Source organism: Sceloporus occidentalis, unplaced genomic scaffold, assembly GCF_023333645.1.
Source record: "Sceloporus occidentalis isolate IW3139 unplaced genomic scaffold, rSceOcc1.0.p SCAF_5, whole genome shotgun sequence".
Classification (NCBI taxonomy): Eukaryota; Metazoa; Chordata; class Lepidosauria; order Squamata; family Phrynosomatidae; genus Sceloporus; species Sceloporus occidentalis.
Window position 1 is genome coordinate 107567059 of NW_028316985.1, and position 27566 is coordinate 107594624.

The 27566-nt window shown below is 39.7% G+C and overlaps 2 protein-coding genes across 12 annotated transcripts in view; one reads left to right on the forward strand and one right to left on the reverse strand.

The window, feature by feature from the left end:
- The window catches only part of LOC149312631 (FERM domain-containing protein 4A-like), a 508349-nt gene extending 504176 nt beyond the window's left edge, over positions 1-4173 (forward strand). For 5 of the 6 annotated variants that reach the window (XM_089525042.1, XM_089525041.1, XM_089525039.1 and 2 more), the window contains one exon: positions 1-4173. In XM_089525042.1, the coding sequence (XP_089381168.1) occupies positions 1-103 (103 nt within the window). In that variant the 3' untranslated portion in view covers positions 104-4173. The other variant, XM_089525040.1, reaches the window with a different exon arrangement.
- On the reverse strand, positions 922-25885 carry LOC149312632 (pre-mRNA-splicing factor 18). Of its 6 annotated transcripts, XR_016281279.1 has the most exons (13): positions 25674-25885; positions 21137-21214; positions 20994-21020; positions 18190-18300; positions 17005-17118; positions 15655-15801; positions 14893-14928; positions 14278-14346; positions 12003-12143; positions 9904-9975; positions 9097-9252; positions 8660-8850; positions 922-998 (listed from the first exon to the last, which is right to left on the reverse strand). XR_016281279.1 is itself a non-coding variant. In XM_089525043.1 (12 exons), exons 1-12 carry the CDS (start codon positions 25737-25739, stop codon positions 8770-8772), a joined length of 1098 nt encoding a protein of 365 aa, XP_089381169.1. In that variant the 5' UTR covers positions 25740-25885; the 3' UTR covers positions 8293-8769. The 6 variants fall into 6 exon arrangements, 5 of the variants coding, with proteins under 5 accessions (XP_089381169.1, XP_089381170.1, XP_089381171.1 ...); XM_089525043.1 differs by lacking the exon at positions 922-998 and having other exon boundaries at positions 8293-8850; XM_089525044.1 differs by lacking the exon at positions 922-998 and having other exon boundaries at positions 8293-8850; positions 14893-14925; positions 25674-25884.
- Positions 25886-27566: the final 1681 nt, after the last annotated feature.

A 27566-nucleotide genomic window follows, 5' to 3' on the forward strand; every position in this document is an offset into this window, starting at 1 on the left:
GAGCTACAATGACAGCTGTTACCTGGATTCTCCCATCTATCCAGAACTAGCTGATGTTCAGTGGTATGGACAGGAGAAAGCCAAGCCTGGAACTCTAGTGTGAATCCCCTTGACCTCAGCCGTTCAAACGCATCAATGCCATTCTGAAAATCACCTCACTGCCTCTCATTTGCCTTACCCAGATGCACTGGCGCCTGACACCAGCTTCAAGTCAAAGCACTTTTTGCATAAGGCAACTGAAGATGACATTACAGAAGCATCAACCTCTCCATGGTAGATCTCTATCCAGTCAATAGTGTGGGTGGGTTGGGGGAAATCCTTCACTCTTGGTTAACTGCAGGTCTACCATGTGTCTCACACAGCTCAGCCAAGAGCAGAAGGCAATTAACTGGATTTTAAGAAGAAACCAGTGAGAGGAAACAGTAAATTCAAACCGTTTGTTGCATAAATAATCTTATTCTTCAGTATGTAAAACTATTCTAACATATAATTTGAACTCAAAACTTAAAATACTGGTTAAATATAATGCAACTGTTACCATGAAAGACACATTTAATCACAGAAAAGAATGGAGAGTGGGGGAGAGAAAAATGCTGTCATTTTAGAAACAGGCCAGAATATTGTAATTTCTGTGCTGCCAAAGATTTCAGTACCTGTTACGAAACCATTTTTGGAAAAGCCTTGTATAACCTGCTCTCCGTCTTTTTCATGTTGATGCTCTAAAACCTCATACAATAGTTACAGATATGTCCTGCATGTACAAATCATGAATTATTTTCCACTGTGCAACAGAAGCACATTTGTACACACATCAACAATGTGTTTGCAGACTGACCCAGTCATTGACATGTGTTATCATTTTGCCCGGGGGTTGTGTAGGGCTGGTGTAGAGTATCTCTGCAAGAGCATATTTACAGTACACTGATGGGATATTGGATTGAAACCATTGTTGGCAAATAACAGTCAGGAAAAAACACTGGATCGATGAAGATGGCAACCTAGGGAGTGAGCAAGAAAAGAAATTGCTTATTTCAATATAGTTGTAACTAGTTGCAAGCAAAACCACCAGTATTTTTCTTTTAAAGAATTTCTGCAATCAATTGAGAAGTAAAATACCAAAATATTTTACAAATAAAAAAAACAGGAAAAAAGCACACCATGGTCAAGTAAACTTCATCTTGGAATGCATTAATACTAATATAGCAAAGGGCTTATTGACTGGCCAGGGAAGTGTGTCGTGCTTTAAAGAGTGCTTTGGCAGGGTTGTCTATTTGACTACCAGCAGATTAGGTCACATTCCTCTATTGATGAAAATGAACCATTAATGTATTTGAAATGTTTCAGTTTGATACAAAGCATGATTGTCTGCCAATACCAAAAGAGAAAAACCTGTAAGTTTACATGTAACATTTGAGCAATGCTTTTTTTACAAGTCTAGAAAGCCATCAAACTTCAGAAAGGCCTCAATACTTTTATAATGAAATAATGCACAACCTCTAGGCCCTTGTTCAGTAACTGGTTTTGCTAGTAGACCACTTTTAGGTCAGGGTAGTGGAAGAACAACCTGCACACTGCCACAACCAACCTTCCCTCCATGCTCCTGTTTGCCAGAAATGGTGAGGACCAGAAAGCACCTTCCAGGGATCACCCCTACTCTAGGCTGATGCTGGAGCAGGTGCATCATGTTCCTCACTGTGGTGCTATGCTGTTTTTATGTGACTGGATGGCCAAGTGTCTTGGGGACATCCCCACATTCTGTCTTTGTTTGCATGCAGCCGACAACAGCAAAACTTGGACTCCAAATGGAATCTGTAGTAAATGTTCTTTGATTTGTACAGTATGTCCGTGTGTTCCCAGGAAAAAGTTGTTGCTAACACCAAAAAGAAAACCCCCCAAACTTTCAAGGATGCTGTTCTCTTTAGAGAGGAGTCATTAAAGTATTTCCACTATAATTTTCAGCAAGATGCTGTCTGAAAGCAGAGGACAAAAGAGCAAGCAAAACAATTGGTATTATTAATGCAAATGGCAGAAAAGTTAAGTGACCCGAAATAATTCTTTCGATTGCCTCTTTGCTAGGAAAATTGTACAAATCTGCCCCACCCTAAGCTCTTGCATAGTGACAATTTTTTTTGGATTGTCAACACACTGATGGACAGAATTAATGTGACAACAGCAGGCTCTGGGACAATAATTACAATACTTCACAAAATCAGGCTTTTAAAACCACAATGTAATCTCGGGAATTTGAGCCCCTAAAAGCCAGAACCCTGTTGGTACAGTATGCTAGGGGCTCCGCTTTTCTGAGATCGCACAGTGATAGCAAGCCTCCAAACAGTGTGTTTTTCTGATGCCATATACTTTGATCATGGCTACTATACTTGCCACCTTTTTCCTTCAGCCACTATCTGCACTGGCAGCTTCATACTGGCATTGTGCACCAACAGGCTTCTAGCCTAAGATTTGAAATCCACATTGCTTTTAAACTATCTTCTGTGTATGTAGCACCCTCTGCTGGCAGCCTCTAGTTGGTGGCTTCCAGCACAGATCAGGATAACCAACCAGACCAGATTTGCTCTACTACAGACTTCAGAGTATTTTCAGGCCAGTCACCACCTAAAGGTATCTCTTTTGACTTTTGGGCCTCATTCCCACTTACAGATAAATCGGTGTGCAAGCCGAATCGATGGATCAATTCAATATTGGATTGTGGTTTACACTACAGTTTCTGTCATTTTCTGGCATCAAAATAACCCACTTGTGGTTCCCATTCATGAATGAATCAATTCAAAATGATTCAGTTCACACTTCCACAGAATCAATTTATTGAAAAAGAAGCTGAAAAAATCAGTGTCAAAAAGATGTGGGTTAAATGGGTCTAGAGCATGGGCCCCCCTCTCAGAAATGCTTCAGCGATTCAGATTCAGTGGGAACCAGGGTCGTTTGAACTGATTCAAACCGAATCACGATCCAGTTTTAAAGTTAGTGGTAGCGAGGCCAGAGTTTCACCAAATATGCTAGTTATGCTTACAGACCACTTTACCGTTTCTTGAAAAAGAAACACAACAATAGTAACCATGAAGTCAAGTCTAACTTGTTGCATTTTATCAATGGGATTTGATCACACTTAAAAGTAGCTGAGATGGGGAATCATCTCTTTCATCTTCAGCTAAAGTTATACTAGCCATCTGTTACATCCAAATGAGAGCTAACATGCTATTTAGCAAAAGTGCTGGAATCCCTAGATTAATAATTCTGGGACTCTTTGAAAGAGTAAAACAAAAAACCTTTCTTAAGCCTATCTGCAACATTCTTGGAGAGCTTTTGTTATGTGAGGAGGGGTGGTTGAGTGTTAGTTACTGGAGTTTTTGTTTTTCAATCAAGGCACTTGTGAGCCAGTCTGGTAGTAAAGACAGAAAATATGTAAAACAGGTTTTACTGTTTAACTCAATTCAGTTATACAAAAATGTACATAAAATGTTAATCAGGAGATTAACATGTTTTGAGTATAAAGTGAAAGGGGTAAAGCATAGCTATTGTATACAAGCACTTGACGACCCCATTAATAAGCCCCTTGAATTTTGCTTTTATATACATAAAAAAAGATCCCTGGTCCAATATTGCATTTTGTCTGTATGTAAAAACCCAATTCCTGTCAAGCTTTGTATATGCATAGGCACCATATGACATGGTGGGCAGGGTTATTTTTAAAATGATATTATATGCAGTTGAGTGTTGGAAATGTCGGGAAAGAGTCCAGTTTGTTTTGTTTTTTCCACCCAGTATTAGTTTTAGTTTGGACATAGCAAACTCCCATTCAGGTGCTATCAGATGACCAGTTACTGCTTAGTTAACTAGATGTAAAGTTTTACATATCTATATTAATGTCAATAGTTTTATTACAAGTTGTGCAAAATGGACTCTAGTTTAAAATAAGAGAAAAACCTTAGAACTCTTCTGAAACTGACTGTAGAGCATGTAAAATGATTTTACTGAAACCTGTGCAACAGTAATCAAGGGGAAGAAAAAAATGTTATGTTGTAGAAACGGTTACAGAATTTTTTTTTAAATCTGCTTTTAATTTATTCTTTTTGTATTAAGAATTTGTATAGTTACCTTACATTTTGCAAAAACAGTGTTGTCAACACTTCCTTATTAAAGCATTTTCAAGATGAACGTCTGAAGTGTATGCATTTTTACAGTTTCTAAGACCTTAATTATTGATGCCTTGGCATAACTGTAGGCTTTCTGTCTTGCATTAGTTGTCTTGGGTTTGCATTTTGGAACAAACCACTCCTACTCTTTAGACAGCTGGAGAGATAATTTAAAAGTACGTAACATTCTTTTGCTTTGTTTTTCTTTCTGGGCAACTGATGGAGCACCTATTTTGCAAAAAACATAATCACCAAAATAGAATATAAAAATTCAAGAGAACGCTCTCAATAATACCCTGCTCAATGGAAAAACAATTTTCTGATGTTTACCAGGTGGTGATAATTATTTATGCTGCCCCTTGTGTACACTAAAAGAAAATCCTCTGAACTTATTTCAAAAGGGTATTGTTAAGTAATGCTAGCTAGAATTCAGGTCAAGCTCAGAAACAGAGAGGGTCCCTCAATCCAGAGGTAGCAAATGTTGCCAGAACAGCACTAAGGGCTGCAGCTGGCTCCCACAGTTAGGACAGCTGGAAACTCTTAAATGCAAACATGCCATGAGAAAAATATTTTGCAGGTTCTTTGTTTCCAATAAGGTGCCATTCCACAGATTGCTAGGGATAAAGTTATTCCTCACATAATGCAATTCAGTATAGGGAGCATATTTTATGGACCACCAACCAGGAGATAGAGTGCTTATAAATAACTTTTTCAACAAGAAATAGCAGTTTTCAACACAGAAACAATTTGCACCATTGCTTTTGAGAAGACCCCCCCTCCTCTACATTTAAAACAAAATTAAAAATAGAACTCATCACAGTTGGACAAGGTGAAAGATTAATTCATTAGCTAGATTTCCAAAGAATTTTACTACTCCTTTTTAAAAGATAATACACCTACATAACTAATTGGTGCCATTTCTTTTCAGGCAAAATTATAGTTCATGTAAATCAGAGTTGGCAATATTTCTGAATTATTTAAGGAATTTGCAGTCAATCCCAAGCTTTATAGGAATGGTTCCAGAAACCAATAATGCAGGCCATGGAAGAGAAATACAGTGATGTGAGAAATACTTCCTGTTATATCCAGTCCCCTGAGAACTGTCTACAAATCAATTCACATCTCATGTTTTCTTAATAGCATCTGGATGTCTACTCTCACATATTCCCAGTTCTGCTTCTTTGCAACTCTCAACTCTACTTTCATCCCCAACCCCACCACAAGTTCTTTTTTTAATACTTCTGAACTGTAAAGGGTTTCATATCCTCTTCTAGGCTTTGATAACTTTAGTCTGGACATTAACCAGGCCTAAAGACTTTATTACACTTACAAAAAAGACAAGAGCATAGCGGGATGCTCCCGTCAATATTGCGCAATAACTTGAACATCATCACACAACATTGTGCAATATTGCAATTAGGGCTGAAGGGCGGGGTATAAATACCATAAATAAATAGTAATAATAATAATCCCATTAATAAAAAGCGGTGCTAGAATTCCTCTTTATTCATGGGATAATCGCGGGATAATTGCAATATCATGCAACACTGTGTAATAATCTTCATGCTATGGCAAAATATTGATGGGAGCAATATGATAAAGTCCTAAGTACCTCTAAACACAACAGCGAGAGCAAAACTTCCACTGAAACATTTATTTAAAAGAACTTGCAGAAAGCCAAGCAGCTCTGATAACCTACTTCAGGGGAAATTACGTAACAATTTTTAAAGGATCCATCCAATTGCTGTCTTATCTCTCCCCTCCCCTTCCCCCTGCTCCATGGGTGGAGTGACACACTATGCAGCAAATACAGCAATCCCAATCTTATTTGTCTCTGCCATCGAGGGTAAGGATTTGCAAGTGATAAACAGAGGGCAGGTAGGACATGAGAGTTCTCAGCCATCCCCACACCAGTTCTTCCTCTGCAACTTACTTCGCCCTCGAACGCTTGAGATGTTCATCAGCATGAAGAAGGGAAAGAGTTCAAAACCTTTCCAGGCAGAAGCTTATCTCCCAGAACCGCATCCCAAATTGGGTTTTGCAGAGCAATTGCAAGGTTATTTTCTCTTATCGGTATGTACTTCTAAACATTCAGACTGAAGCATTTCTAAATCATAAAGATTCAAAATAAATTTAAGCTTCCTATACAAACCTTGCCAAGAAACCCCCATGATAGGTTCGCCTTAGGGTTGCCATATGGCTGAAACGAATGGAAGGCACACAACAACAACATAAAAGCAATAGATTGAGCCAACATATAAAATCGAGACACTTGCATCCAGCTAACAAAACTGAAGTAAGACTCCCACACAGTTTGTTCCACAGCTGCCTGCCTTATAAGCTTTGTAACTCTCCTTCAGAACAATTGTTCACAAGATACTAGTTTGGGTTTAATAGCAAAACTGCACAATAATGTATTAAATAAACAATTTGCCACCTTTTCCTAGCACAACCAAAATCTGCTTCCAAAGACAACTGCCTCGCTCTGCCTATTAGTAGGGATGGTCCTGTTTCACCTTGAAAACCTTTCTAATCACCTATTCTTCCACTATTAGACTTTATACTGTTTTGAAAAGGGTTAAGTGTGTTGCCAAAAATGTGCCACTGTTTTTGAGAAACCAAATAAAATGACAAAGCACAGAACAATACACTACATAACTGGGGTGGAGATGGTCACAGCTCTGTGTGAAATAACTATATCCTTGTCCCCTTCCATATGTATCTCCACCTACCTTATACTGTCACAGAATGACAGAAAGTGACTCCATGAAACTGGCGTGGCGTAAACAGGGTGGATGACAGGAGGCCTATGTGATCAGGGGTAAAAAAAGAAAATTTAAAAATCTGGATAGGCAGGTGCTAAAGGAGGTGTCCAGAGATACTATGGCACTGTTTGATGCTTCACTGGTGACTATGATTCTGCCCCAGATAACAGAGCATCTGCTTCCTCACAGATCTGTCCCTGGTTTGGAAAACTGCCCTGGAAAAACTAGTCTCTGGGCCATCATTGTGCATCACTAGGTGGACATGAGGGAAAGGGTAATCCTCTTCTGTATTCACACACCAACTTCTTAGATGTTATTTAATTAGCTTTCTGTCCCCACACACAGGTTAGTTAAACTGGATTATCGACTCATAGACAGAACAGGGCCTGAGGAAAAGCTTACTCATTTATGCTGTGATGAACTCATTGTGCCACCATTTCACATTTGTCTCTTGTCAGCTCAAGAGCATAGAACAGAAACGAACACAGGCTCTGCTCCTCCTCCCTCTCTTAACTTCCCCTTCTGTCAGTTATTAAGACGCAGTGCAAGTAGCTGACTTCTGGTTAATATTCTGTAAAGTGCTGCCCATACCAATATAATTATTATAAACAACTTTGGTCAATTTTCTTTAGGAAATGGATGGTGGCCTACAGGAGGAACCCTGGCCTATGTGGCTTCAGGTTGGTGGCATGCCAGCTCTCAGAGGGCACGCCACTCCCTCCCAAGAGAGAACTGGTTAACATTTAGGCACCAGCTAAAACTAAATACATTCTCAGAGCGGAAAGATTTCAGAATATAAGCTCATTATTTGTTTAGCTGCTTGTTTATATTGTTGAATTTACAGAATTTTATTAGACATTTGTGATTTCAAATGTCTTTGTAGATGCCATTAATTACCCAGGTTTGAGAAGAGGAGCATGACAAATCAAATAAATAAAAATAAATAAAATTAACCTTTCAGTTGTTGATAACAAGGAAATCCACATCTTTTACCACTTGTGATCCCAATAGAACAAGAATACAGGTTATCAGAAAGATACCAGGTTATCAGATTATCCACAAAGCTACTTTTCAAAACATTTTTGAGACTTAAATGCCAGGAAATGTTTTCTAACTATAAGGGGACATGTTTGCTTTTTATGTAAAGAAACTCCGAAAACAAATATAGATAGCTCTAGTTGGCTCATGAGAACTGGGAGGGTAAAGCCACCTCTCCAGCTCTATCAGTTCCAATATGCATAAAGCCTCCATGACACACTGTGGAACATGGACTAGCCCTAGTACAGACATTGCCAAAGTTACTGTATCTGTGTACTTGTGACTTACTACAGAAAGGACTAGATAGGCTCACAAAAAGATAAAAATCAGAAGACAGAAACATTTTCCTCCTCTCTTTATATGCACTGGTGAATAAGATAGGAAGGGATTCCATAAACAAGGATTTACAACTGGTTTCTAATTCAGACTTGTTTGGATGCAATAAACCAAAATCCCTGTTTCAGACATAATAATATGCTTTTGAGTTTCCATCCCTACATCCACAAAGAAAGGCATGAATAAACCACAGGGATGAATAGGCTAGTAATTCACATTGTGTCTTAATATGCAATCCAAGTGCAAGAACTATATACATTTCTGGAAATATATATTCCCCTAAAAATAAAATAGGAAATTTTTTAAAATATACAACTTTATCCAAGTACAAATGACTGTGACCTGTCCAACTGAACCTAGGTAAAGCACCTGGCTTTTCTTCATCCATTTTAGCCCACTTTGATGCACAGATCAAGAGTTCTTATAGAGAAGGTGCTCTTCTCTCACTGTCCATATATCCAAAACTGTCGGCCATCGTGTCACAAAGCGTTATACTCCACGCATTTGGATGGGTCTGTAGGGAAGTGTTTCTGACATATGGTCATGAGCCTCTTCAAACCCTACAGAAATTAATAACAAAACACTAAATTGGTAACATATCACAGCAAACCCAACCAACTGCAGAATGAGCATGCAGTAACAGCAGTTACTAGCCAGAGTACAGGAGGTCTAAATCTAGTCCCGTTCCCATTCCATTATTTTTGCTCAGAAAAAAATATGAATGCTAAAATTTTAACACCTCTTCAGAGATTGAAGCAGGTCTCCAGCTAATGAATCCACTATGCTGTTGTCTGTTTGTTTTTTACCTGAATGTATTTCCGCTGAGTTTCATCGTTTAGAACGTGAGCCACATGTTTTGAGAAAATCTTCTCTCGTCCAGTTCGGGCATGGATACCAACCATAGTGACACCAATTGGCCAAGGAGCATTTCCAATAGCCATCTGAAGGTAGGCGTCATTGGCCTGAAAACACAAAACTTAGTCAATAACTGATAAGGCAAAATGGTAAGGAAAATGACACACATCTTAAAAACACAGCCATAAGAGAGAAATCCTGGAGTTCTAATCCTCATAGGTGACTTAACAGTTCTGAGGGCCAGAGCCGAAAGAAATCTGAAGCCCCCAAGCTTACAATGCATTGGCACAAATTCTTGTTTCTATAATCACACTGCTTTAGATTAATTGCTGTTTTTATGCACATCTTCTCCATTTCACATTGTGAGCAAAAGCAGCATTTTTAGTAAGCATAATAATGCTAGCAGGTCAGTTAAAAAACAAAAACCATCCATTAGAACGTAACATCTCAAAAGAAATTTGCTTGAAGGTTTGCCCATCCTGTCAATCCACTCTGACTAAACTGTCAATGTTCATTGTCTCCAGAAGGAAAAAATACAAATGAAGCTGAACAATGGCCATTTACGTCCCTAGGAAACTATTTAACGGAATGGCTTCCTCCACATCCCTGCATCTGAAATGTAAATAATACCATACATATATTTGAAAATATGTTGTTATCCTTATCATTAGTGAAAAACAATATTGTCAACATCACACACCTTATTCCAATTAGGGGGTGTGAATATTTTGCAATTTGTAAGGTGATTTTTATTTTACCTTCACATATTCCCTTTGCAGCATAAACTTGATAATATCCGTTATTGATTCTTTAATATCTGCAGGAAGAGTCTAAAAAACAGACAAAAACCATAGCTCAAAGAGAGAACTGAAAAAAGCAATACATCACATTACTAGATCAATCTTCCTATCCCCCCCAACAGCCATGGCAACACTGTATTTGTTAAACTTTTAAAATGGAGCCAAATGCATTTCCTTTTAGCATAACAACTCAATAACCTGAAACCAACCTAGTTTCCTGCCTTTGCACATGAGTGATGGGTGAGGACATTGTCTCTAAACTAGAAAGCCCCAAGCCCAGAGCAGCAGGTTATTCAAATTTACAACAAGCAGTTTCCTCTGAGGACTGATCAAGCATGGCTGCACTGAAAGTGGCAGACCAGGCAACTGAGGTTAACCCTCAATGGAACTCCTGGCACTGGAAATAATGCAAACATAGAACAGGCACCATCCTCTACCAGTGAACATTTGGGAGTAACAAGAATAACAGGAGTATTTATTAGCATGACAGAGTTGACTTTATTCACTTATTCTGCTTTCTTCCTCCTCCCTTCTCTCTGACAAGGCTGCCTTATTAACTACTGCCATGATGATACGCATGTTATCTTTTGTTTTAAAAAGATGCTAGCCCTTTGAAGCTAGAAAGAGGATTTGGAGAGGCAGCTCATAGCTAAGCCATTCTTACATTTTTATGGCTCTTTCTACTCTACTCTTTAAGGGAGAAACAAATGAGAAGAGGTGAAGAAGACAGCCAGGGAGTGGCAAAAAGAGACTTTAAGCAGCCAATGAGGAAGAGAAGAAAGGAAAGCAGCCAGAGAGAGGCAAAAGAGGGGGGAAATAGAGATCATGGAGGAAGAGTAGCTTTAAGCAGCCAACTGCCATCCCAAAAAGATAAATTGGGAGAAGTAGTAAGAGAAAGTCAGCCACTAGCCACTATCCTTTAGTCCTATTTGCATTAGAGCAGGGCTGGTAAATCCATGATCCTCCAGATGTTGAAGAACTATTACCATACCCCTGGTCAACAGTAAATAGAGTCCAGTATTTGGAAGGATGCAGTTTTCCTAGCCCTGGATCAGAGTCACTTTCTCCTCCAGCCATCTCCTAACATCATGTCCTGATATTAACCTTATTTGCCTCATTTTCCCTTTTCTGTATAATTGAAAGAGAGAAGACAGAATAGGTTCAATGGAATGCATTTGTGTCATGTAGGATTTCCAGGGAAAGAGGAACAAGCTACTTCAGAGGCATGATCTTCACATACTTGTCTGTTTCCACTTTCTTTGCAAGAGCTTGCAAGTAAACAGGAAAATGCACATTCAGATGAATGTCTTGCATGAGAGACAAAACCCCAATCCTTTGCACACATGCTTTAGTGGCCTCCATCTCCTGCAACTCCTTGGTCTCCCACCAGCTGCCTTACCCTCCATGCCACCAACCCCAACACATCACGTGAACAGCATTCCACTCAACCGACCATTTAACTGATGACAATCAAATATGACCCTGAGAGAATTGTGAAGTCGAAGGCTTTCATGGCCGGCATCCATAGTTTTTTGTGGGTTTTTCGGGCTATGTGGCCATGTTCTAGCAGAGTTTCTTCCTGACGTTTCGCCAGCAAGATGCCAGCCACAGATGCTGGCGAAACGTCAGGAAGAAACTCTGCTAGAACATAGCCACATAGCCCGAAAAACCCACAAAAACCTGAGACAATTAGTTCAAAATATCAACCTTTTGTATATGGATTCTCAGTGTGCCTTTCTGTGAGCCAAAAACATCTAATTAGTTCCCTCTGTAAAATGAAAATTATAATCATGATCCTGCACTTAGTATTATTCAAATAGTGAAACCAATAAAGGCTATGAAGAACACTATAAATGTTACAACTAAAACAACAGAATATATACAATTAATCTGAAATAATATGGTCCTGAAACAGCATTACCACACGATTCACCAAATTATAGGCTGTCTGTTTTACCTGCTCTGGTTGTATCAAAGAAAAACAACATTATTATCTTTCCATTTTTAACTGGAAAAATCCACAACTTATCATTGTTAATAACAAACAGAAACATTACCCTTTTCCGAAGCTTCCTGAATAGTGGTCTCAGATATGATTCTGTCTGCTTTTGGGTGGCACTGTTTAACTTTCCCTGTACACCACGTTTCACATAATCTTCTCTGGCATTCAGTTCCTTAGCCCAGACTCCAAGAAGAAACTACAGAAGACAAACAGTTTATACCATACTGCCACAGTGTGGCTAAATAAGAAGTTGCAATTTGATACCCTTACTGGTGGTAAATCCCATTACCTCATGTCTCATGTATATGTTTGAGCTGTAAATCTAATGATCAAAGCCATAAATAATCTAGAATCTATATAAATAATACAATCCTCAGATATTCCATCTTGAGCACTATACTAAATGGAGCCACAGAGTGACTCTAAAATAATAACAGTAGAATATATCAACTGTGAAACAGATTACAAGTATTCAAAGCATTTGATATATTTTATCTCATGAATTTTTACAAACCTTCTGTAAGTAAAGTGACTGAAATAAATCATAGAATCATTGAGTTGGAAGAGACCGCAAGGGCCATCCAGTCCAACCCCCTGCCATGCAGGAAATCACAATCAAAGCATCCCCGACAGATGGCCATCCAGCCTCTGTTTAAAGACCTCTAAGGAAGGAGACTCCACTACACTCCGAGGGAGTTTGTTCCACTGTTGAACAGCCCTTACTGTCAGGAAGTTCCTCCTAATGTTGAGGTGGAATCTCTTTTCCTGCAGCTTGCATCCATTGCTCCAGGTCCTAGTCTCTGGAGCAGCAGAAAACAAGCTTGCTCCCTCCTCAATATGACATCCCTTCAAATATTTAAACAGGGCTATCATATCACCTCTTAACCTTCTCTTCTCCAGGCTAAACATCTCCAGCTCCCTAAGTCGTTCCTCATAGGACATGGTTTCCAGACCTTTCACCATTTTAGTCGCCCTCCTTTGGACGCGCTCCAGTTTCTCAATGTCCCTTTTTAATTGTGGTGCCCAGAACTGGACACAGTATTCCAGGTGGGGCCTGACCAAGGCAGAATAGAGTGGCACGAGACTAAAATAAAGACTTGCCACCTGGTGAGTTTGACCTCAGGCCTGATAAAAAGGTGGAGAGATGGGTCTTTGATAGTCCAGCCACTTTGAAAAGAGAATTCAATTTGGACACTTGGTTACTTGAGTTCAGCACAGCTTGGCAGAGACCCCCAGTGCCAACCAAAGTAGAGACTATCCACAGGGTAAGAACAGTGACAAATTCTCCAGCCTGCTGCTTTTCCTTTGCAACTCTTCCCCACCCATAGTTCAGTTCACACTATTATCAAAAGGTCCACGTGTTCTCTTAGGATTATCAAGCTCCAAAGCTTCTGAATGTTGGGGGAAATCCCCATTTACACACAGGCATGTACTGTTCACAGTACAAATTGCTAGTCACTGACTTCAACCTTACATGTAATTTCTGCATGGAGAATTCATTTTAGCATTAAACTAAAAGTGCAACAATAAGATAATTCTAATAATTTAAGACAGAAATGCAGAAAGCATCTTTGGGCCTGAGCAGATAAGCAACAAAAAGTAGCTCGGTACCAGTTTATCCCAAACCAGTTGGAAACCTCACTGCCCGCATGGCCCACTTTCAAAATGACTCGAAAACACATGGGCAGTCAGTACCATGTGGCATCAAGCCTCGAGCCATGATTATTCTTTTTCACCTCTCCCACATTTCATGCACACCATTGCACAAACACACTGCCTGTGACTACCAATTACTTCCCTTGTTCTGAACAGCTAATATCCCATCAGACACTCTGTGTAACCGGCACGTGTGACCAGCCATATTGACACGTGTAATGCACCACCCATAAATGCACTGGTGCGCTCAGTCACACTCTGACAAAGCACAATCATGGAGGCCCCCCTCTTACCTGCCCCCTTTCCTCCCATCACCCATAGCTCCCTACTAGACTGTCTGGTTTGTTTATGTTGTAATTAAATCCACTGCATTATTGACAATCTGCTGTGCTTGTCCTACTTTCGCGTTTTTGCATTCTCACATTCCTGCACTCATGCCATGCAGTTTATATGCATGTGCAATGATATGCACTTTTCCCATTGAGGCAGAGTATCAGATCTACTTCTTGTTGCAATTTTTAGCCTCAGAGCACAGCTTCCAGGCAATTTCCATCTGGTTTCGCATCATATGTCATCTTTCAGGTCAGTTTGGAGCTGCTTTATTTTGCCAGTGCAGACAATCCCTTAGCACCATATCAGTTTTTCCCTAATAGCTCAAAAGTGAAGCGTTTTACCTTTAAGAATTTGGTTATGATATCCATGTCCTTATGATCATCACCTTGTCCTAATGATTCTCCCAACGCCTAGAAAAAATATATATATATTTGAATCCACATTCTTCCTATAACATATATCAATGCAAATTTACATGAGCTCTGTACCACCATACACAAGTTATAATTATGCAGTATGCCTATATTTAGGAGTATGCTTGAAAGGTGCTCTCTTTTAAATTTCATAGACCAAGACTGAGAGAGTGACTCAAGGTACATCCAAGTGTTTGAATATGTCTTATGGAATTTTTCAGCATCTTTTGTCAGATCAGAAGGATTCTCCAGTCCCTGAGAAAGACAAAGGAGATGTGTGTAGACCAGATCCTTTAACTCAAGTGGCATGCTGCCCTCCTGGAGCACATAGCCTGTCACTGAGTCTTATTCTCTCTGGTGTTTTAATGCAAGCAATCTGAGAAACAGGATGATATGGAAATCCTAATATGTGAAACACAATTTGATAGGCATTACCAAGACATGGTGGAATTAAATTTATGACTGGAATATCATATGTGAAACATATGTCTTATTCAAAGGAACCTACTCACAGAAAAGGAAGGAGTGCTTACAGAAGTATACCTGCATAGAAATCCATGAATCTGAGTGGAAGCCCTGCTAAAACCATTTGCAGCAGGAGAGACAAACAAAAGTGTTTTGGGACATCAGAATTCCTTTTATTCAATGTATTAATGAACACAAAGAGTCTATGTTACATCAGACACACTGTCTACATTTTGGAGAGACATTTGCTAAGGAATGATCAACTGGGTCATCATAAAAGACTAGAAGGGAAGGGTTTACACTGAGCTCCAGATAATTTGGAGACTGTGACAAAAATCTGCTGAAATTTCTGTAACCCTACAACTAGCTGAATAGAATTTTCACTAAAGAGTGGGGGGATGCACTGAAATCACTATTAAAACAGATGCAATTAGCAAGAAAACAGATAATTGTGTAAAATTATACAAAATGAAAGTTGCAAATTTTCTTAAAAACCTTAATTGTTAATGGCTGAAAACCTTCTTGGCACAGAATACATAAAGTGACTACCCCATATCTGGAATTCCAAAATCCAAAACTTTCTGAGTTGCAACACAAGTAACATAGTATGTACCTGCACTGTATTTGCAATGCTGAATCCACACCTCCTTTTTCACAGATCTTCAGTCTCTCTCTAGACTCATTATGTCATTATGTGTATGCAAATGCAGGTATTCCAAAATCCAAAAAAAAAAAAAAATACAAAGCTCTTTGGTTCCAAGAATTTCAGGTAAGGGATACTCAACCTGAATGCACAGCTGTGGGTGTTATTTCAAAGTACTCAGGCACTTGGTACAATACCTCCAGTTCTTCAATGGTTGTGTTCTCTTCATGGACTTTGAGATCATTCTGTGTGTCATCTTCTCCCTGTTCTTGGCCACCTACAATTTCATTCAGATACTGCTGATCAATCTTATCCAAAGCCGCCTTCAGATCATTCCTCAGTCCCTACAGAATGAACAGTTAAAGAGTGTGTCACATTATCCAGAAAAAAAATTGTAGTCCAGTGCACACCTATATATCACATGCCCTGTCAATTTTAATGTACGATGTAATACACTATCAACCTAAATAGTCTAATAGGTTATTTTTAGCTGCACATGGTGATTTTAAACTTCATATCTCTCATGATCCTCTCATAGCCATTTCTAAGACCACACTGATCATTTAAAGGCTCTCCCTGAACTGGTGCCCCCCAAGTGCCTTGGACTGTAATTCTCACCATTGCTGATCACTCACTATACTGATTAGGGCTGAATTAGAGTTGTATTCCAAACCTCCAAAGGGCACAAGGCTAGGGAAAGTTGGTTTTAAAAGTGCCCTTTATGAAACAGGATCAGTAGATTCAATATGCAGCTGCCACAATATGACTGGTTGATTTTTTTTTTAAAAAGCCATCATGGAAGACCCACAGAAAGTATGAACTGGCTCTAACATTCACACATTAAGATGCTTAAAAAATTCATTCTGACAAACCATAAGTTATATTTTCTAAATTTGTTTTCAAAAAAAAAATTAAAGAGAAAGTTACACACCACATTGCCATGCATACGGTCAAGTGAACACATATAGCCACAGCTGGAAGGACGGCAAGTAGTTTCAGCCTCACTACTGCACCCCAAATATGTGTATAGCTGCACACAACAACTGTTAGGAGATGAGTTTACTCTGCAAAGCCCATATAACTGTCTGCTTCTAACTATGCAAACAGATACTGTAGCACCTTTGAGGCTAACATTGCATAGGAAGTTGTAGCATAAGCTTTCATAGATTTGGTCTACTTCTTCAGATGCATTGCATGTGTACTGATATTCTTAACACAGCTATGTCTCTGAATTCTATACACAACAATATTGTCAATGCAACTAAAGAGGTCAATGAGCCAAACTCATGGTTAGCTACAACAGTGCTAAAATATCAAACTAAAAGCTAATCTACTAAAACCAAACGGTACAAGTGGGCTCATAACCTAAGAAGATATATTCTTCCTACTTGAGATTACACTATTTTATATGTTTAAGTAGCATATGCACAAATCCATCTAAAAACTAGGTGAAAAATGAAGCCAGTTACCCAAAGAATCCATGTTATATATACAAAAGTTAAACATTAAGTTATAACCACTTAAATGATTCCTCTCTCAAGACTTACCTTGTTCACTTCTGGTGCCAGAATTTCTATCTTCCGTAATCGCTGAAAGGCATCGTAATCTGTTTCTCCAAACAGTCTGACTGGTTCCCCCCTTTCTCTCAATCTCCGAATAACCTGCAAGAAGTCAGCAAAGAGCTTCCTTTATACATACATGGACAAAAACAAGATAGACAAACCCATTCACAGGCTCAGCACAAAACAGCACTTGAGAAAGAAATGCCAATATTAAAGAATAAACCCATTTAAGATAAATTCTCAAATGAGTAGAAAAAGCTTGCAGGGCATTTCAACAAGAATTAATATTTCACTATATATTATATATTATATATTTATTATATTATATATTTTATTTTATTTTTATGCTGCCCTAAAGGCTATCAAAGCAGCTTACAATTATTATATTTAATTAGACGGTTCCCTGCCCCCAGGCTTACAATCTAAAAGACACGACACAAAATAAATATATTGTTGATGTGCGACCTAAAGTCTCCTTCTTGCTGAAGGCCCAATCATGACTTGTGGCAGCCTTTAAAGAGTCAACATGCAACTAGCATTTTAAACATGATTGTTCCAACCAGTTGGAAATTATGCAACTAAAACACTCCAACTAAGATCAGAACATTAACAGTGAGAGACATTAACTGGACCTGTGTGACATTTGTATCAGGTGTTTGAAAATCAAGATCTTTCCAGACAGATGGATTCTCAAACAGCTGACACAAATGTAACATAGATTTCATCCTTTCTTTACTCTTTCACTACTATTAAAGGTATTTTCATTTAATCAGGACTGGAAACAAAGGTTTAATGTTGATTTAAAATCTTAATATTCTTTAGCTGCAGTTGCAGGGGAAAGGTTACTCCTACAAGTGTAGGAAGAGAAAGAGGAAGACTACCCAAAGTCTTACTTTCAGTTATAGCAAGACTTCATGATCCTTACGCTGGCTGTAAGGAAGTTAAAAACTGAGTAGAAATCAAAGGAGCTGCTGTGCAATCTTGGGTACAGAGAGAAAGGCTATCCTAGTGAACAGTTTCATACATGCAGCTAGCGACTATTCTTGTGTCTTGCTTGATCAAATTATCTAACTACCAAATAAAAAATCATTTCCATCCATAAAACAGAAGTAATTTGTTTGCATGTTGATAGGTAAATGGCCATACAGTCATTCAGACACTGGTGTTTACCTCTTGTCTGGAAAGAGTCATAGGCAACTTCTCCTCTGCCAGCTCAAGTTCCAACACAGGATTTGATGAAGTGATTGCTTTCTTTTCTTCCTCTTCCTCCTCCTGTTGTATCTAGGTAATAACAAGGAGCATAACAATATAGCTTAATTTTAAATATGGATAGATACAAAATTCAATTTACAGGAACTCAGACTGCTTGTAAGAAATTTTTTAACTCTACAGTATATCTGACATGCAAAAACTGCTTGAAATCTCTAAATAGACTGGTCACAACTAACAGAGCAGACATTAAGAATTCCTAGGTGACTTGGGGATGGGGAAATTAAAGACAAAAGGAACTATGTTTACTACATGTGGTAACTACATAGGATTTTTCCATTCAAGTTTGGGGACACAGAATATACTTTGCCAAGTTCACAGGTGATGGCAAACTGTATTATGATCAAAACATGAAGTCCAGAAAGAAACCTGAACATCTGAGGGGTGAGGAAAGCCAATCCATGATTTGCCATTGTGACACAGGAGCCATTGCACCAATTTCAAATGCTATTTTTCACAGAAACAATGACATTCTGGCTGAGGTATCAGTACCTTCAACTATTAGAATATCACCCACTTTCTACTTCAGTCAGTACCTCCAGCAACCTATGCAGAAGTCAAAGTAAAAAGCCTCAGAAGAAACTCCAGAAGAATATGCAATTCGTGTCCAGCTTTTTAAGTGACAAGTAAAAACCTCTCAAAATACAGTATCAGGGTAAAATGATTTATTATACAAAATATTTTACCTGCATTATCACACAAATAATTTAATATATTCATCTCTGAAAAGGAAGTTGCCTATATAAATTAATTTCCAGATGGAAACAGATTTAAAGAATTCCTGTCATCTGGATTCAGTTACAAGTAATGTCTGCACCAGAATAAAAGCAATAACTAACAACAATAATATTGTTTCAATGCTTTCTCTTAAATGCAATTCAAACTACATTTTTCAATGCAGTCAGCCCTTTGCCATGTCTTAAATACATTAACAACATTGAAATGTAGAGATGTGGCAGGCATTGTAATAATATTTGGTGAGCTATAATGTCTCACTGTCATTTCCATCCACTGGTAACACTGAATCCTAATTTCTCCAAACAGAATATAAACACCAAGGACTTAACTTTTAATTGTACAAAGACTTGATCTCATTGTGATGTAAACTAGAAATGTTTACTGAACATCCAGGGAAATAAAAGAATCCAACTTTAACATACATAGACCCTTCCATCAAACATTTGTCTGCATTGTCTGCAAGAATGTGTTCATTCATGCGGATTTGGTCACTGTAGCCCTGCACATGTCATCCCAGAATTGAGCAGCAGGTAGCCCTCTGAATGCTAGAATGCAAGTCCATCACACACACATACTATGAATGGTAGGGCTGAAATAGTCCAGTAACATTCTAGATTACACGTTCCTTGCAGAAACCCTAAGTCCAAGTCCCATCTACATCCATCTATCAGCAGTATCAGTGTTAAATGGAGTGAATCACTACCTCTTTTTCTAATTGAAGCAATAGCAGAAGTGTGACTCCTTTTCGAAAATATTTCAAAGAAATATTAAAAATTCTGTAATTTGCAGAAGTTAAAATCCACAGTTTCATTTTCACATGTGATATGAAATGGAATCTATATTATTTTTATACTCCCCTTTGAGAAATATGGTACTTTTTCAAAGAAGAGACTGCAATGCAAGCAAAAATTTACATAGGTCTGTAAATTTAGACAACTCCATTGCGCTAAGCTCATTTTATGAGGACTGATGGCACACTGAAATCAGAGTGCCATCTTCCAAAGTGCTTTCTGGACACATTAAGTATGGTCAAGCAACCCTGAAGCAGAGTGAGAGAACCTGCATCAGGCAGCAGATCTGAGGGGGACCACTTGAGGACAACAAATTGACAGTGATATATCTTTATGCTTTCACGTTCTTTAGATTTCCTGATGGTTTTGTTGAATTCCATTTGCTGTGATCAGCTTTGTTTGACCCAGCCTTAGCAGCTTCTATTATGGCCTACAGCCAATACAGAAATGAAATGAAATAGTTTTATAATGTTACCATAGCAGAGATGGAATTTGAATTTTCTGCTTCAGGCAGCAAAAGTTGTTTGGCCACATCTGAGTTGAAGAGCAACCAGTTTAACAGCTTTATGACATTAATATATTGATAGGACAGGCTGTTGAGAAGATTTTGAAGCAGACCTCCAATCTAAAGCAGGTTACATTTACCCTACTTCAAATTGCTAAACTACTATTTTCACATCCAGATTGCTTTCCAGACATGCCAGCAACAAGAAGCCTTATTTATTTATTTAATCCAAATAATTCATTGTTATGATGTGTCACAAGTACAAAGTATTTTATTATTCCCCCCCCCTAAATGACCCCCCCTAAACACACAAGCAGCATTTCATTGTCTTTCAAGAAGTTGATCTTCTGGGCTAAAAACAGAAGATAACCACCGATGTTATGCTTTTTGCTAGACATCTAAGCATTCAAGACACCCATTGGAACCATGCCAGGGGTCTAGAGTTTAGCAGCCTCTCATGTAGTTCAATAAACAGAGGAGGAGGTTATATTCGATCTAATGTACATGCCTGCTGGAGCAAAACATCAAAAAGAAAAAAGAAAAAAGCAGCTTTGGTGTCAAGCAGTATCATGCCCTCCACAGAAGAAGCCAAACCATAAACACAAATTCAAGTAGCTGCATATCCATGCATGCCTCTTCCTGCATTGCAAACTTTACTTGGGAATTCATACCTCTCCTGGTGGCTTCTCGTTTACAGGCTAAAGTACAACAGTGATAGAGCAGACAAAGAATTATTGTTCGTATATTTCAAAATATTCAGAGACAGATACTATACAGCTAAGCATAAATGCTAACATGAATATTATCTTATTACCTTGTAGCCATATCTTTCGAAATATGCTTCTTCTTCCTTCTTAGCTAATTCACTGCGCTTAAAATACTTTTTATTGCCCTGAAAGACAGGAAAGTAGTTACTATCTTATGTGGTTTCCTTGATAACTTAATAAGTTCCATCATATTAAGCAAAATGAGAGTTGGCATAAGACCCCAAACTGCTGAATGATCTTTAGTGGGAACTGCATCCAAAATGGTGAAGTAAAAAAATTAGCAGCCATTCTCATTCATCAATATAAGAATTACAAAAGGGTAGCTAGCAATTTTCCTCACATTTATATCAAAGGACCAGCTATCTTGTGTATCAGAAAACAACTAACAACTTGAGAAGGATACATTAACTATTAGTGTAATTTATGACAAGCTAAAGCTAACTCGGGGCCGAAACAGACGCCAGTTTGAGGCCGCGGCAACTGCACGCCATGCCCCCAACCCAGCTTTTTGCCAGCACAAAAAGAAACGGCAAAATGCTACTCCTTCTTGAGCCAGTAAAAAGCTGGCTTTTCTGCCACCACTGCAGCTTTGCAATGCTCCTGCGGCATATAAACACTGCGCCACTGGAGCACTACAAAGCTGTCTGCCATGTGGTCAGGTGGGCAGTGTGACAGCAGCTTGGGAACGGTGTCAGAGCATGCAACGTCCCCTTTTCGCCCCTTAATGAAAGATCAAATATTTTAATAAAGAATTTATTACTCAGTGGATAAAAATTGCAAATGTTGCAAAATGTGTAGGGTTTTTTTTCTGGCTAATCACACACCATAAACTAAATGAACTGGTGTTATGGAAAAGGTGTTGTGTTTGTAAACTATGGTTATATAGTAATATTGTAAGTAAAGTGTTGGGTGGGAGGGAGAGTATGGAATGTTGGGAGTGACTGGTGATGGGCTGAGCTGACTCTATGGTTATATAGACCATGGATGGATGGGATGAAGTGACCAGTGGGGTCCCACAGAGGTCTGTCCTGGGCCCAGTGCTATTCAACATCTTTATCAATGACTTGGATGACAGAATTGGGGCATACTCTTCAAATTTGCAGATGACACCAAATTAGGAGGAATAGCTAATACTTCAGAGGACAGGATCAAAATTCAAAATGACGTGAATAGACTAGAAAGCTGGGCCAAAGCTAACAAAATGAAAATTCAACATGGAGAAATGTAAGGTACTGCACTTAGAGCGGAAAAATAAAATGCACAGATATAGACACCTGGCTGAACAAGAGTATGTGTGAAATGGATCTAGGAGTCCAAGTAGACCACAAGTTGAACATGAGTCAACAGTGTGATGTGGCAGCAAAAAGGCCAATGCAATTTTAGACTGCATCAATAAAAGTATAGTATCTAGATCAAGAGATGTAATAGTACCACTATATTCTGCTTTGGTCAGGGCCCACCTGGAATATTGTGGCCAGCTCTGGGCACCACAATTCAAAAAGGACATAGAGAAACTAGAGCGTGCCCAAAGGAGAGCAACTAAAATGGTGAAGGGTCTGGAAAGACTTAGGGAGCTGGGGATGTTTAGCCTGGAGAAAAGAAGGTTAAGAGGTGATAGCCCTGTTTAAATATTTGAAGGGATGTCATACTGAGGAGGGAGCAAGCTAGTTTTCTGCTGCTCCAGAGACTAGGGTGTTTATCACACTATACTCTTATAGTGCTACTATTCCACTTTAACTGCTCTAGCTGCCTCCTGTTGCATTCTGGGATTTGCAGTTTTAAGGAGGGGTATTTAGAATTCTCAGGCAGAGAAGGCAGCTAGAGCAGTTAAAGTGGAATAGTAGCACTATAAGAGTATAGTGTGATAAACACCTAGGACACGGAGCAATGGATGCAAACTGCAGGAAAAGAGATTCCATTAGGAGGAACTTCCTGACAGTGAGGGCTGTCCAACAATGGAACAAACTCCCTCGGAGTGTAGTGGAGTCTCCTTCCTTGGAGGTCTTTAAGCAGAGGCTGGATGGCTATCTGTCAGGGATGCTTTGATTGAGAGTACCTGCATGGCAGGGGGTTGGACTGGATGGCCCTTGTGGTCTCTTCCAACTCAACGATTCTATGGCCTGTTACAGACAGCCAAAATAAAGCTGCTTCGGGTCACAGTGGAGGGTTGGTGTTTCAATGATGCATGCGTCCTAAGAGTCCAGAAGCTACACCAAAGCCACACTTCAGTCTGGAGCGTGACTTTGGTGCGACTTCTGGACTCTTAGGACGCATGCATCATTGAAACACCATACCTCCACTGTGACTCGAAGCAGCTTTATTTTGGCTGTCTGTAACAGGCCTATGATTCTATGAAAGGTTCATGTGTAGGACAATGAAGTCCAAAACATAGTGCAGAAATAATCCAGTTTGAGATAGCTTTAATTGCTCTGGCCCAGTGCTAGGGAATCCTGGGAGTTGTAGTTCAATTTAGCACCTGAGTTCTCTGAAAGAGAAGGCTAAATGGCTCACAAACTACAGTTCCCAGAATTCCCTAGCACTGAGCCAGGGCAGTTAAAGCAGTCTCAAACTGGACTATTTCTGCAGTGTGTTTTGGACCTCAGAGAGAGCAAGATGACTCTGCCAGAGTTAGAGTTAGTCAGGGAGACAGATGTGGATTTACTTAGAATAAATAGGTTCAGTTAGGATACTGAGGAGGTATGGAAAGAACAGAGTAAATCAGGTTTTCGGTATGTTAAATAATCTTTATGTTTTACTTATGTTACCTAAGTTATTTTATATTGTGCAATGGGCCCTTGGTATCTGCTGGGGTTTGGTTCCAGAGGCCCCCATGGATACCAAAATCCATGGATACTCAAGTCCCATTATTATTATTATTATTATTATTATTATTATTATTTCTTTCCCACCTCTCCTCAAGGCTCGAGGCGGGGTGCAACATGTTAAAATACAAAACACAATAAAAAAGGAAAACACATCAAACCAACAGGTAAAATACAATACTACAAAACACTAAAATATAATCGTATAAGTACATTCTTAAAAAGTCATGATTTAAAATCGACTGGTTGCCACAATAGTTAAAGCAGAGTCATAACACTATAACTGCGCAGTGTGAAAAGACTAATTGTTCAGACTTCCTAGTTACAGGGAGATTAACACTGTTCCATTCCCTCTCCCCATCAGCCGCCATAGCCTTTTAATAACTTTATTGTTGATGTTGTTGTCTCTTCATGTTGTTTTTTTACTTATGGTGAACTTATCAAAGGTTTTCTTCTGAGGGGTTTACCTCTCTGAGAGTATGTGACTTGCCAAGGTCACCAAGTGGGTTTAATGGCTGAGCTGGGATTCGAACCCTGATCTCCAGAGTCGTAGTCCAATGCTCAAACCACTACACTATGCTGCAGAACTAAAAACAATTCAGTAGAATTGATTTCCAGTTGTAAAAGCAGAGCAGTGAAGAAAGCTGGTAGGAAGAAAATCAACCCATATGAAATGTGTTGCTGGAAATGGTGGTGAGAATACCATGGACTGCTAAGACAACACATAAAGGGGTCCTACAGCAAAGCAAACCAGAAGTCTCCCTGGAAACCAAACTAACTGAAAGGAAACTGTCATCCTTTGAGAAGTATGAGAAGCCTAGAAAAGACAATAATATTTGGCAAGAGAGAAGGCATGAGGAAAAGAGGAAGACTGCATTCCAGCAACAAAGACTAGGCTCTGGATTTGCAAGATCTGAGCAGGACCGTTGATAACAGGGTGACTTGGAGGTCCCTCTCTCAATATGAAAACATATCCGGGGTAGCTGTGTTGGCCATATAGCAAAGTACAAAGTACATCCAAAAATCCACAAAGTGGGGATACTTTTATTCGGCTTCAGTGCAAAATGCACAGAATATAAAATGCCAGCTTTCTTTGCTGCCCTGCTTTCAAAACCAGATATAGAGAAACTGGAAATACAATTCTGCTGATTTATTATATATATATAGGTCTGTGGCATAGTGTAGCCGGTTTGAGCATTGGACTATGATGTTTATCACACTATACTCTTAAAGTGCTACTATTCCACTTTGACTGCTCCAGCTGCCTCCTGCTGCATTCTGGGATTGGCAGTTTTAAGGAGGGGTATTTAGAATTCTCAGGCAGAGAATACCCCTCCTTAAAACTGCCAATCCCAGAATGCCACAGGAGGCAGCCAAAGTGGAATAAGAGTGTAATGATCTATTTGCACTCTGGAAGCCAGGGCTGGAACCTGACTCAATCCACTGGGTTACTTTGGGATAGTCACACTCTCTCAGCCTCTCCAGGGGGAGGCTATGGAAAAACCTGCCCTGAACAAACCTTGCCAAGGAAACCCCAAAATAGGGTTGCCTTGGGCCAGTCACACTCTCTCAGCCTCTCCAGGGGAAGGCTATTGCAACCCCTCCTCTGAACAAACCCTGCCAAGAAAACCCCATAGGGTTGCCATGAGTCAGAAAGGACTCACTTCAAGGCACACAAACAAGAAGCAACAAGGAGGGTTTGCCACTGCCTTCCCCAGTGGGCTTCAATGCCCGACACCTTTGGGGCTGCTGCCCTTCTTACCCCCAGCAGCTCCTTCTCCTCCAGCAGCTTTCGCTTCCGCTCGATCTCCGTCTTGAGGATGTCCATGGCTGCTTCCTCTCCCTCCTCCTCCCTTCTTCTCTATGGAATGGAAGTCCTCCAGCAGCAAAACAACAGGCCCTTCGCTTCCGCGCAGGCGCAGTAGGAGGAAAGGCCTTCTCGGCTACTGCCTCTTTGGAACGCCGCCATTTTGTTTCCTTTGGAGGCAGGGGAAGTGGCTACCCCTGGGCTGCATCCACATGGGTGAAATAACCCGGTTTGGCACCGCTTTAACTCTCTTCTGGCTCAAGTGCTATGGAATTCTGGGAGTTGGAGTTTGTCGTGGGCCCAAATGGGCCCACAACAAACTCCAACTCCCAGAATTCCATAGCACTTGAGCCAGACAAAGTTAAAGCGGTGCCAAACCGGGTTATTTCACCCATGTGGATGCAGCCTCACCAAACTACAACCCCCCCAGGATTGTGGAGGATAAAAGTGGTGTCAAACTGCTTTATTTCTGCCCTGTGCCACTAATTTGGTATCTGCTTGTGAACTGTTGCCAACCTTCTCTCCCAGCCAATATCTATAATTTTAGATACAGGATTCAAAGATATAGCCATGTTAGTCTCTAGAACCAGTAGCTTGTGGCACCTTGGAGACTCACTGAAAGAAAGAAGTTGGCAGCATGAGATTTTGTAGGCTTAAGTCTACTTCCTCAGGTGCATCTGAGGAAGTAAAGTCTGCAAAAGCTCCTGCTGCCAACTTCTTTCTTTCAGTGAGTCTCAAAGGTGCCACAGGTCTCTCTACCTACTGATTCTACAGACTAACATGACTATATCTTTGAATTCTGTATCTAAAATTGTAGAACAGAATTGTGCATACCAGTTGTAGATGCTGTGCCTGTTGTTTTCAAGGTGCAAATGCTTCCCTTAGAAGCAGGCAGTTATATGAGCTAAGTAGAGTCAACTCATCTAACAGTGGCCGCCTGTGTCTTTTGAACACCCGAAAATATTAGTGTTAAAATCACACACTCCCATCAAAAGACTCCCTCCACAAAACATACTGCCATTGGATTTTAACTGAGTTTCTTATCTCATTTGTCACATATTGCAAACATCAGTCGCCCTTTCGGGGTCCCATTTCTAAGCCAGCACTCAGATGGATGGATCCTTCTGTGTCCCTTTCGCTCAGGGTGACCAGATGTCCTCACCGCAAAGGAGGACAGGGCACCTCAAAATGCAAGACATTCAAGAAAAATGTAGAGCATGACCAAAGAACAGCTAAAAACGCTAAACGTAAATCCATGCTTTGTAGTCATGCTCAAAGTAGAGGACGTTTTGGAATTCGTCCTGGACACAAGGCTGAAATGTAGGACATGTCCTGGAAAAAGAGGATGTTTGGTGATGCTGATTTCCCCACAGTTCTAACAGTGTGAATGGGAAACTCCAACCAAAACAGGGAAACTGGTTTCTCTTCTAACCTTTTTCTATTCCTATGGGACTGAAACAAAGGCTGCCAGCATGCAATAATGGTTCTGGATGATATTTGGTTTTGATTCTTAAAAGTCAAGTACAAATACTCTTCTATGGTGTGATAAATGGGAGATGTATGGATACCGTGAACAGCTAAAAAGACTAATAAATGGGGCCTGGTCTGGAGCAGATCAAGTCTGAACTCTCCCTAGAAGCCAAGATGACTAAACTGAAACTACTGTACTTTGGACATATCAAGAGAAGACATGACTTACTAGATAAGACAAAAATAGTTGCCAAGGTAGAAGGCAGGAGGAAAAGAGGAAGACTGTATTCCAGATGGATGGACTCAGTCAAGGAAGCCATGGCCCTGAGTCTACAAGGGTTGCTAAACAATGAGTACAGTTTGACTTAAGCAAATAAA